General features: G+C 61.2%; 1 protein-coding gene across 7 annotated transcripts in view; it reads left to right on the top strand.

The window, feature by feature from the left end:
* LOC144735711 (uncharacterized) overlaps positions 1-12483 on the top strand; it is a 29268-nt gene extending 16785 nt beyond the window's left edge. For 3 of the 7 annotated variants that reach the window (XM_078618211.1, XM_078618208.1, XM_078618214.1), the window contains 11 exons: positions 767-866; positions 1775-1923; positions 2226-2279; positions 3217-3445; positions 3895-6323; positions 6961-7071; positions 8319-8384; positions 8940-9134; positions 9378-9458; positions 10478-10552; positions 11352-12483. In XM_078618211.1, the coding sequence (XP_078474337.1) occupies positions 767-866; positions 1775-1923; positions 2226-2279; positions 3217-3445; positions 3895-6323; positions 6961-7071; positions 8319-8384; positions 8940-9134; positions 9378-9458; positions 10478-10552; positions 11352-11456 (3594 nt within the window). In that variant the 3' untranslated portion in view covers positions 11457-12483. Of the gene's footprint in view, positions 1-766; positions 867-1774; positions 1924-2225; positions 2280-3216; positions 3446-3894; positions 6324-6960; positions 7072-8318; positions 8385-8939; positions 9152-9377; positions 9459-10477; positions 10553-11351 lie in introns of those variants that run through there. The other 4 variants (XM_078618210.1, XR_013588677.1, XM_078618213.1 and 1 more) reach the window with 4 other exon arrangements.

Below are 12483 nucleotides of genomic sequence, written 5' to 3'. Positions count from 1 at the left end.
CACCGGCCCACGCCAACGAGCGTCGTGAAGTTTGGTTTAAAAACCCGCACTGCTTGGGGAGACCCTCGCTCGTCCAGCAGTGCATCGATGAAGTGGCTGTAAATTGACGTTCATTATAACCGGGTGTCGGGCTCCCCGGGGAACCAAGTGCGGTATTGAACTCGACGTAACCAAAGTGATGGGGTGGTACATGGCAAAGCCTCGACAGCAGCACGTCGGGTCACGTGCGCTGCGCGGCATTATTGTTGGGGATTGTAGTCTGGTGAGAAAACTCACCCCAGAGGGTAGCACGGGCCGGTATCGCCTCGCCCACCAGGCGTTCCGGCTGGCCTGGCCCCGCGGTCGAGCATCGAAAGTAGACGCGGAACTTAACCCGACCGTCCGTGGGCCTCGCCCCGCACGGGGACGGCCACGCCCGGCCTGGTGCCGCTCGCGGACCGTCGCGCTCTCATGACGCGCTCCGTGACGCGCTCCGTGACGCGCTCCGTGACGCGCTCCGTGACGCGCTCCGTGACGCGCTCCTTGACGCGCTCCGTGACGCGCTCCGTGACGCGCTCCGTGACGCACGCCGCGTCGCCTGCCGAGGGCCGACGCATCACGGCGGCGACTGCCTGGGGGGTCGTTCAAAACGGCGGCCCCGCTGTGACGGCTAAGCTACGACCACTCTCCCGTGCGTCCGTGTTGCTTACCGTCGCCGTGTGTCACGGGACGCGCGTTGATGCGCGCCCCCTCACACTGCCGTGCGTGAATCTCTTTGGCCGTGCAGTCCAAGCCCCTGGTGCCCCTGCAGAACGACGTGGACTCGGAGACGGGCATGCGTGTGCTGTCAAACTACATGCTGCCGCAGCCAGACACGCAAACATACGGTACCACACGCACCGGCACGCGCACACGGGCAGGCACACACGAGGACCCACGCATGGGCAGTACCACATGCACAGGGACACAAAAGACAAAGATCCCCCATATAGGTTTAACAGACTGTTGGGGCAGGTGCTATTAGCGAGCACCTATGAAGGCCGGCACGTCACACGAGCGGTTGAGTGGCCAGCACAGCACACGACCACCGATGTCTCCCTCCAGGTACTCATTTCAGGCTGGGTCAACCTAGGGGAGGCCCAGAACCAGTTCAGATAACCGTCACTGTTGGCTATGCACGGGAATCGAACTTGTCTGTCGCTGGGTTCGCAGCTCCTGCTGTGCACTACACTACCGCTCCCGACTGCACGGGGACACACGCGCACATACACACACACGCACAGGCACGGCACATTCACGGCGATGATGGAGTTCATGCCGCACCCCGTGTTCACCGCTCGCCCATGCGTCTTGTCACGAGGCGTGAGTGGTAAGAGCGTTACGCCGTGTCGGTGCCTCTGTAAGCCCTGGACTACCCGGCATCGTGTCCACACCAGCCATGGCATGAGCAAACGCCTCCTCCTGTAGACGTGGGAAATAAAAAATAAATAAACCAAATACGACTGTGATGAACCACAACAAACTGTGGAACACATTGAGTCTGTGGGTCCCTGTGTGAGTCCATGGGTCTCTGTGCAAGTCTATATGTCTTTGTGTGAGTCTGTGGGTCTCTGTGTGAGTCTGTGGGTCCCTGTGTGAGTCTGTGGGTCTCTGTGTGAGTCTGTGGGTCCCTGTGTGAGTCTATGGGTCTCTGTGCAAGTCTATGGGTCTCTGTGAGTCTGTCCATCCATACGCTCATAGCCCACCACTTCCTCTTCTCCGACCCTCTTCTGCAACTCTTCTTCTTCCCCATCAGACGACGAGGACGAGGAGGATGAGGAGGGCGAGGAGCCGGGAGAGGAGGGCACGTTGGAGCGGGCGGTGACGGATCCGGTGTCCGGCGACGGCACTGAGAGGGGCAGCCACCGCGTGGCGTTCTTGTGCGACTCCAGCGTGGACAGCGTGGTGATGGCACCCGCCATGCACACCCACTCACACGAGCGCACACTTGCACGCACACACGCACATTAGCACACACTCACTCGCACAGCCACGCACACACGCGCACAAACTCACACACGCGCACCCGTGCCTAATGACCCATCCATCCATACACCCGTGACCAATGAGACAAAAGCAACACAAATAGAGCAATTCGTACGATTAATCGAGCCACCAGTTTGGTCGCGATTGTAAGGATTGCCGACCCGCTGCGGGTACACATTATGAAACATCGTGAGCGTACGCAATCGCTTGCTCCCATCCAGGACGTTGTGGAAGAGCCAGGGAACGAGGACGGAGCACGCAGCCCTCTATGCAAGGTGACCCAATCGAGTTTATCTGTACGTGTTGCTACGTTGCGGGCAGCAGAGGTGGTGGCGGTGGTGGCGGTGGTGGTGGCGGCGGCGGCGGCGGCGGCGGCGGCGGCGGCGGCGGCGGCGGCGGCGGCGGCGGCGGCGGCGGCGGCGGCGGCGGCGGCGGCGGCGGCGGCGGCGGCGGCGGCGGCGGCGGCGGCGGCGGCGGCGGCGGCGGCGGCGGCGGCGGCGGCGGCGGCGGCGGCGGCGGCGGCGGCGGCGGCGGCGGCGGCGGCGGCGGCGGCGGCGGCGGCGGCGGCGGCGGCGGCGGCGGCGGCGGCGGCGGCGGCGGCGGCGGCGGCGGCGGCGGCGGCGGCGGCGGCGGCGGCGGCGGCGGCGGCGGCGGCGGCGGCGGCGGCGGCGGCGGCGGCGGCGGCGGCGGCGGCGGCGGCGGCGGCGGCGGCGGCGGCGGCGGCGGCGGCGGCGGCGGCGGCGGCGGCGGCGGCGGCGGCGGCGGCGGCGGCGGCGGCGGCGGCGGCGGCGGCGGCGGCGGCGGCGGCGGCGGCGGCGGCGGCGGCGGCGGCGGCGGCGGCGGCGGCGGCGGCGGCGGCGGTGGCCATGCTGAAGGTTAGGGTTAGGGTCGTGATCCAGCGCTGTGGAGGCAGCAGCAGCAGCAGCGAGGGTTTGTGGATCACGCGAATGTTGTGGACACTCTCTTTCCGTGGGCGTCAAAGATGTGCCATAACCTGCCTCGTCAAGGGGGAAGGCAGTACAGCAAGTGTGGATTCCACCTGTTCCATCTTTGTAGGATAGAGCGCTGCCCTCTGACACGCCTCGGTGCTCCGAATTAAAAACACACCCTTAGTTTATTATTACTTTCTTTTCACATCCTCGAGAGTTACGACAAGATGGGTGAACCGGTGTCTTTTACTCGCGCTGACAAACATTTGTTGCAACCCCCAAGGTTTTAAAGATGAAATCAGACGAGGAGGAGGAGAACGATGATGATGGCGATGGCGATGATGAAGAGGACACTTTTCAGGATGAGGATGGTTACAGTGAGCATGATGATGATGATGAGGCGGATGAAGAGGAGGAGGATGACGGCATGGAAATGAGGATGGCCGAGCTGCTGCCCCCCATCTCGGATCGGCCGCTGGTGGTGCCAACGTTAATCAGCCTCGACTCTGCTCGTTAGTCTCGCTCCTCGCACACCGCACATCGCGTCTCCCAAACCACAAGGTGCTCCGGGCACGAGGACCCACCCCAAACCCGTGTCCAGCATCTACAAAGTTACACATCTGTTCACGCACGCACACACACAGCTACCGGATTACAAGACGCACCCTCAAATGTTGCATTAAAAACACAGGGTTGTGGGGTGGGAGTGCATCCTCTTGTCCAGCGACTACGGTGGAGCCCCATGTCTCTGTGGGCTTGCGTTCGGGGGGGACGTAGCCACTTCCGATCTCGTCAGATCTCGGGAGCGCAGCAGTGAAACGACGTTTTCCAAAATAGCATTGGTAAAAATTCTAAGGATGAGGCTTCATCGCTTTAATCGATGCGTCATTGCACCGTTCGACGCACAGGTGCTCCCCATAACTGGCGCCACGCGCTCTGCCTCCCTTCCCATGTGCCGCAGTGGAGAGCGGGGTTGAGGATCCGAGCTTTGGCGGCCAATCTGACGCCGGCCACGCCGACGCCAGCACCACCACGCTGCCCTGGCTGCTGGGCTACGACTGTCTGCTGGTGGAGGAGGAGGAGGATGGCGACAACAATAGCGGCGGTGCCGATGCGGTGCTGGGCCCGGGCGGGCTCGCGGCGGACGGCTCCTCCCGTGTCCCGGAGACGGGCGACCGGACCAGCGGGGCCACGGTCGATGAGTCTCCGTGCGTCCTCAACGCGACCGGTTCCCCGCTCGTCGTCAGCCAGAGCGGTCCGCCCAGCCGTCCCATGGCTCACAACCCTCAACCTGTTTTTGCTGACAACAGTCCGAGTGGTATCCGTGACGACAGTCCTCCGAATTTTATCCGTGACAACAGTCCTCCGAGTGCCGTCCATGATGACAGTTCTCCGAGTGATATCCTTGACAACAGGCCTCCGAGTAGTATCCGTGACGACAGTCCTGCGAGTGCCGTCCATGATGACAGTTCTCTGAGTGGTAACCATGACGACAGTCCTCCAAGTACTATCCATTCCGACAGTCCTCCGAGTGGCGTCCGGGACGGCAGTCCTCCGAGCGTTGTCAAAGCGGAAGATGACTCGGTGAACATCCTTGGTGAAGAGATTTTACGGGAGTGTTCGTCACAAGAACCGTCCGGCGGTGGTGGCGACAACAACGTTGACAACGACTTCGACAACGACGTTGACAACGACGTTAACAACGACGTTGACAACGACGTTGACAATGACGTTGACAACGACGTTGACAACGACGTTGACAACGACGTTAACAACGACGTTAACAACGACGTTGACAACGACGTTGACAACGACTTCGACAACGACGTTGACAATGACGTTGACAACGACGTTGACAACGACGTTGACAACGACGAGGTCGCAGAGGCGACTTCCCCGGATCGTCCACCTGAGCCGGAGGGCGCCGCTCGTGCCGGCGTGATGCGCGGCGCCGCCAAGGCCGTGGTGCTGCAGGCGGGGGGGGCGGCCGTGGCGGCGTTGGTGGTGGTGGTCCACTCGGAGCCCCCGCGCGCCGTACGCGTGGAGCCCTGGCAGGTGAGGGTCATCAAGCGGAACGCGGATGGACGGCGAGGAGACACGGATAAAGAACAAGAAGACGAACGCCAAGAGAACATCGTAGGGCAAGGTGCAGGGGACGGGAGAACGCCGACGCACGCAGACTCGGGGGTAACCTTGCCCGGCCCGAGCCAGGAGAGTTCCACGCGAGAATCGGCGACGGCACGCGAGGAGTGGCCGTCCTCGCCGCATGGCCCCTCGACGCCGTCCCATCGCGGCGCACCGTCCCCCCCGTTGCGCCGCGCGCCGGCTCCCGCGGAGCGCGCCGCCGAGATTGCGACTCCCGCGGCCGGCGATGGGGCGGCCTCTCCAGCGGAGCGCGCCGCCGAGATTGCGACTCCCGCGGCCGGCGATGGGGCGGCCTCTCCAGCGGAGCGCGCCGCCGCGGCGTCCGTCCCGGAGCCCGACGCGACGTCGGCACGACGCCCTGGGACGGCGTTCGCCCCGGGTCGCCGGGAGAGCGCGATGCGGAGGGACGCGACGACGACGCCGCCGCCGCTGCCCCCCAAGAGGAGGAACGCGCAGCAAGACGGCTCGGTGGCACCGCGCGGTGCAGCGCACGGCCAGCCGCACCGCCTGTGCTGCGAGCACCGGGAACGTCACCAGGACCACCACCAGGAACGTCACCAGGACCACCACCAGGACCACCACCAGGACCGCGTGCCCCCGCTCGCACAGCCGGGTCCGCCCACGTGGCACGCCGACCGCCGCCTACACGAAGCCGATGCCGCTTGTCCGGCTCGCACAGACTGCGGCCTTGCAACGCGGCACGCATTGCACGTGGACACGGCAGGAGCAGCGGCAGCGCACGCGCAGATCGCACCGCAGTACAGCTCGCAGGAAGCGCACTGGCACGATGGCCGTGAGCACCACCACCACGATCGCTGCGATCGACGCGACCGCCAACGCGTCGTCCACCACCCCCCGCGCGTTCCGCACCGCGCGGGCGCGGCGGGCCAGGTGCGCGCCTCCCGTGGCGACCCCTGTCCCGGCGTCGGCGTGCCACCGGCGGCCACGACGCACCAGCCGCTGCACACCGCCGAGCGCATGCAGCTCGCCGCGTCGCGTGCCAACTACTGCGACACGGTGATCGCGGGCGCTTGCCACGGCCGCCGCAGCCCGGACGGCGCGCGTGCCAACTACGCCGTCCCTCGGCCGCCCACGCAGCCGTCGGCCCTTTGGCGCGCCGCCCCGGCCGCCGCCGCCCCCCCCGCTTGCCCTTCCCACCGGCCCTACGGGCCGCCGACCGCGCCGTGCGCGAGCCCGCACCTCCACCGCCGCGAAGAGATGAGGCCTGAGCCTGTGGCGGAGCAGGTACGACGGTCATGGCGCCATCGTCATCCAGTTGGTCACGAGTACCAATTGCGCGATTGAAACCCGGTCCTAGGTCGTTCTTGCAGCGCTGAGTTTATTGCCGATGATGATGATGGTGATAGCAGCGAGTAGGTGTGGCACAGTGGTTAGAGCGTGCGATTTGAAAATAGGAAAGTCTCAAGTTCGATTTTCATCTCTGTCGTGCTTAAAATGAGTACCACTTTGTGGCGAGTCAGCTGTGGTAGTGCTATGGGTGGACTGTCAATTCAAGTAAATTGTATTTGTGTATACATACGCGTGGCAGCTTTGTGGCACAAATCTACCACTCAAAGCGTTAAATCCGACGTTTCCCTCCGAGCTCCTGAAGAAGCAGCCAGCGCGAAACGTCAGACGTCGTGCAGAACCGCGCGCAGCACGACCCGAGAACACCCTGGAGAGAGCCAGAGAGAGAGACGGAGAGAGAGAGCCAGAGAGAGAGCGAGAGAGAGAGAGCCAGAGAGCCAGAGAGAGCCAGAGAGAGAGCCAGAGAGAGAGCCACGCAGCAGCGGCGTGTGTAGAGCTTATGTGGCACATCTCGCGATGACGATGCCGATGGTGATGATATCCTCACTGTGTTTTTGCCGTTGTCGTTCCGCAGCCCCCCGACTCTGTGCCCCCCTCCCCGGCCCCTCTTCCCTCTCTTGCGCCTGCGCCTGGGTGTGGCGGGCGGCTCGCTAACCCCGCGGAGAGCGAGAGCCGGCCCGCCAACGTGAACTGACGCATGCCACCACCTCTCTCGCTTCTCTGCGCACTCAAACCTTTCGCTCGTTACTCATTAATCATCTTGGAGCTGCCGAGCATCCCTGCCTACTTCCCCCCCCCGTAACCATGTGAAGTTTGAAACTCCCTGTCCTGTTTTTTTTTATAACAACAAATATCTTCTTAACTTACCACGCACGTTGTATGGTATGGCACGAACCATTATGGGGTGGGCGTTCCGTACAAGTCCGGTTCTGGTTTCTGTAGAAGAGATTCGCTGCCACGCTACCGGGTGATGTGCCCCCGACCTTGTCGGATCTCAGAAGGTCGGCAGCCTTGAGCCTGGTCGGTGTGTGGATGGGCGACCATCGAGGGCTTCCTGGCCCTCGTAGACGTCGGGCTGTTGCCAGCATTTTGTCAGCACAGCGGTGGGTTCACCTCGCAGATGGATTCGTTGAACCTCCAGCAAACCGACCAGTTTTGTTGACAAGCAAAATCGATTGGGCTCCTTTGCCCACACGACAACTTGATTTGTCTGGCTGTGTCGGGTGCTGGAGGGCTGCAGCTCTAACTGACATTAAACCCACACTATAATATTGGACGTGGAAGCCAAGATATGTAACCGTGAGGTCTGTCTGTGGGTTGAACCTGTCTGTACTGAGCTCTGGGCTCTGGGCGTTCTTTCTGCGTATGCGTGGAGGGTTTTCCCTGGGTTACTTCCGTTCCCTGCCACGTGCTAAACGCACGTTCGGGGAAATGACCGAATCTCAGGGCCCTCCTGAAAGAGCCTCGTGAGGCTTTCCTGGACAGACAGAGAGCGTCGCAAATTATTCAGTCGCGACCGCACACGGCAATCATCACCCCCCCCCCGCCCCCCCCAGCCTGCGTCTGTGAAACACAGCAGCGCCTCCCTTCATGATGTTCGCCTTTCGTCGTAGTAACGATCGCGCCAACACCAAACGTACCAAAGATTGGATCCTCGCTTGTTAATGCTACGAACGCTCGCACGGACGCCCACCGTGGGCGCAGGACGTGCGAGCGCGTTGTTTCGTACACAGGCATGCGGTGCTGCGGTTCTTCTCCCGCGTGCTCGTGGTGGTCGGGGCAGTGACGGTGGTGGCACACGCAACTACTAACACGGCATGCGCACGTTGCTTGATCGTTTGTTTTGCCGTCACCTTTGTGCCCTCATTCCCCCCCCCTCCTCCTTCGTCGTCGTTCCTCCACCTCCCCTGATCCCCGCCGACTGCCGCGCAGATTTCGCCGCCCTGGCCTCGCCACGACTGGCATAGGCCGGACGCTCGACAGTGCCCTCCGCACGCAGTGAGTCTGTCACATGACGCGGCGGCACCTGCCGTTGTCACGCGACGCGCGGGCGATGGGAAAGCTGAGGTCTCCTCTGTTGTAGCGCACGGCGGCGGCAGCAACAGCAGCAGCAGCGATGTGCTTCAGGAGCTCGGTGCCAATGTAGAGGTCTGCTGGCAATGAGGAGAGGGCTTTGGGCATCCGGGCACGGCAGTTGAAACGATGGTGCACATTTATTATGTTGGCCACCCCATTCCCCCGCCACGTCTGTCCACTCCAGCAGTATGAATGGATTTACCCCACAGTCAGTCAGCAGGTCTCCGTGTGGTGGGGTTAAATGTGGGTACTCGCACCTAGAACCGCCTCTAGTAGAGGCCCTTCTGCCAGCAGTGGCGTCAGCAACCAATTGCAGGGCTGCACCTTTAACTCAGTCTCACCCCTAAAGGACCGCTACGTGGTGATGTACAGGACGCACTTTATTCAGCATTTGGGAATCGCTGCCGTCGCAGTAAGTGACCTCAACTTTCCATATCCCTCCCCTCTTCATTGCAACGAACACACCAATCCCAACAGCAGCCGCAGCAACAGCAGCCGCAGCCACCGGGCCGGGAGGCAGCGAGGGCCGTGCCGCGGCAGCCGTCCCGCGAACAGCTGATCGACTTCATCCTGCAGCGCATCACACAGCCGCCCGCGCCGGCCCCGCCGCCACTATCGCAGCCCCAGTCACACGCAGCACTGGAGCTGGGGGAGACCGGCCACGCGCAGGAGGTGTGGCGAGTCTCTGTGTGCGTGCCTGTGCGTGTCCCTCTCTCTCTGTGCGTGTCCCTGTGTGTGTATGTCCCTCTCTCTGCGTGGCTGCTGCTGCCTCCCTGCTTGTTTGTGATTTCTCCTCGCACCTCCGAATCGTTCTCTCTTCTTGCAGAGTTAGCCAATACTGTGCGGCCCCACGTTACAACTCTGCGTTATTACGATAGTTGTCGTCGTCGTTATAACGTCCGTGTTTGTCCTCAGCTGTGTGTGGTCCTGGTGAAGCGGCCCGGCCTGGGATTCAGCATCGTGGGGGACGCGGGGACCCAACCTCGCTCACAAACGGTGACGCACGCACTGCCAGATGCACACACGTGGCCCACGCTCGTCTCCCCGGCGTATCCGGGTTGTTCAGCGCGTTGCTCGCCATGATGTCCGACGTTTCGCTCCACATGCTCGGGAGCCTGTCCTGAAAGCAGCAAGGCTGCAACTGATAAACATTGAACCGGTGGCCGCTGGTGGACCGACGCCACCCTTCGGTTTTCTTGTAGCTTTGTATTTTATAAAATATTTTTAGTATCAAATGCACACACTTTCAATGTTGTCTTGACCATTTATCGGTTATAGCCTTGACATGTTCAGACGCCTGCACGCATGCAGCTGTGTGTCGCAACTAAACTGTAAACTTGAGCAATCCTCAAAGTCAATGTGAGGATTGCCCGTGTTGAATTCTGAACAGTGTGACCATTTCGAGCTCGTTGTAGTTAACTCTGGATTATTAGAATCCATCATCTGCTGCCCACATCGCCTGGAACTGCCTTCCCCCAGCCGTCTGGGCTATCGACTCGCTGGTCCCATTCACATCCAGGCTCAACACTCGGCTTCTTCCTCCGCTTACGGCCGACTGTCTTTCTCGCCAGGTCACGTTCGCTAGAGTTCTCGCCTGCTTTAACAAACTCAACTTGGCTCTCCGCAAAACGACATGCCCGCTGTTCCCTGTGCAGCGGCGCAAGGTCACGGCCACACGTCTCATTTCATCCTAGCTGCTGTTGCTTAAACTAAACTATTTACCAGGTAAGGGCCACTGAGCTATATAGCCCTTTTTCAGAAGCGGACTGGCCACAAATGATAGCTCAACATAGTTGCTTATCACATGAAAATGTATAGCACGTGTAGAGGGGAAAACCCAGAGAAAAAACGGGGAGAGAGACGCACGCAAACTACAAACATACAGCAGGCGTCGGGGTCGAGACCGAACCCACGCCCTCCTGTATTACACCAGCCTTATCGGCACCCGTCACCTCGCCACCGCTCAACTCGCCCATCCTCTCCCGCCCCTCGGCGCCCCTTCTCGTCCCACCCAGGGTATCTTGGTGCACAGAGTGCAGCCTGGCGGGCCAGCGGAGGAGGTGCTGAAGCCTGGAGATGAAATCCTTCAGGTATAGTCGTCCACTCACAGTTACTCGGGCCAGGTGCGCTGGCGTTCGCCTGTCCCCGCCCAGCAGCGTGGGGGAGATAAACAAGTGAATAAACGCGTGTTTAATAGGGCAGCTCCCAGCTTCTAAAGAATCCAGATTCCACGTTGAGGCTATTCTTGGAGTCATGCATCGGTGTGCGGAGCCACGTGACAACCCACCAACTGATGATTGGCTTTGTCAACTTGCCACCCGTGGGCCAGGAGATCGAGAGAGCGGCGGGGGGGGGGGGGGTTTCATGATTCAAGATGCTTCCGGCACGTTGAGCAAAATGTCCGACGTCGGGCCCAACGGCACAGCGACACGAGCCGATGGCGAACCGGAGAGTCGCACAGGGCAACCTCCTGCCATCGGGCATTCAACACTTCACGTGACCTTACAGTGCGCATAGCCTGGCACAAGCACCGTGGTGACGTCACCGCCACTTAGTGGTGAATGACAGTTGTTGTTGTGTGAACGCGGTAGTGCAGTGGTTAGTGTACTGCGTGACGAACCCAAGTTGGGTACCCGCTCTCGACCAATAACAATGATGAATATCTGAACCGGTGCTGCGCCTCCGTTAGGTCGACTGCCCTTAAGGGAGTACCGGGTGCAGTGTATAATACATCAGCACTGGGGAGACAAAGGCGGTCAGGCAAGGCGCTGGCCGCACCACCCCCTCTCGCACTGTTGCCCTGAATAAGTGCTACTTGCTCACAGCGCTCGCCCCAGCAGTCTGTTAAGGCTACACGGGGGATATTTGTCTGTGTGTGTGAACGCGCAGGCCAATGGCATCCCCCTGCAGGGGTTTACTCAGGCCGAGGCGGTGGCTCTCCTCAAGTCTCTCCCCAGCAGCGTGCAGCTGTTCGTGACTCGCCGCGTGGCCTGACGCCGCGTGGCCCCCCACGTGGTGCCCCACGTGGTGCCCCTCCCTGGCGCCCCGCTCCGGCCTCTCCTCCCCGCTCCGGCCCGCTCCATCGTGCGGGACGTTCTCGCCTCGTCTCCGCCGTCTCGTTTTCTATCCACCTCTCGTCCTCCGTACTCTCTCCACTGGCCTCCATTCCATTGTTATCCGCATGCGTCTCTCATCGGACATCCCAAGTCGTCCGTTTCGTCTGTTACCAGAGTTTTCATTTTCATCCCTTACCGCGTTTACAAATCCTCACCCTCATACGGTCAAATTCTTTGCCGCTCGTTCGTTCGTTCATGTATAGCATTTGTAAGGTGTGACGTCCTCGCTTGTTCTTCCGTTGGAGACTTAGGTCTGTGCCCGAACTCATCGCTCGCGACAAACAAGAAGATATCAACTTGGCACACCGTCGTCACGCTGGCAATCGTCCCGTCATGAGAAGCCGTCCGACGAACAGACTCTTTCCCCAGCGCGATGTTGGACCGCATCAGCTATCCATGCGTACGGCTTTCTCTCTCGTACGGCATTTGCCCAAATGTCGTAACTGTGTGCTGAGCTTGGTAATCCATCCGGTGGCATCGGCAGCCGGTTGATCTGTGGCGACGGTGCCCTCCGTGTGAGCGTGTGATGGGCAGCGGTGCAGTGCGTGGTGACGCGATGGACGGATCGCACTTGCCACGCTCGCGACCGGAGGCGACTTCTCTGCATTTGTGATGGGAGATGAGACCGCACCTGCAATGCGGTGTTCGTGATTTCTACTCGGGCCGCAGCCTGATGGTTCCCGTGCGTGTGTATATGTCATGCATGCATGTGTATATTCCATGCGTGCGTATATGCCGTGCGTGCCGCGTGCGCTCTGCGCTGCTCAGAGTCGACGCAGCTGTTTGCACTTGAGCGGTGAGCGTCAAAGGTTTGTGCCTCCGTTTTGTAAAAAAAACTAAAAAGTGGTAAAATATTTTTCTACTATTTTGTAAACATTCAATGAAGTTCAATGAGACGGTTGTTA

Source organism: Lampetra planeri, chromosome 56, assembly GCF_965212315.1.
Source record: "Lampetra planeri chromosome 56, kcLamPlan1.2.h2, whole genome shotgun sequence".
Lineage (NCBI taxonomy): Eukaryota > Metazoa > Chordata > Hyperoartia > Petromyzontiformes > Petromyzontidae > Lampetra > Lampetra planeri.
This window is presented reverse-complemented; position numbering and strand designations above follow the sequence as displayed.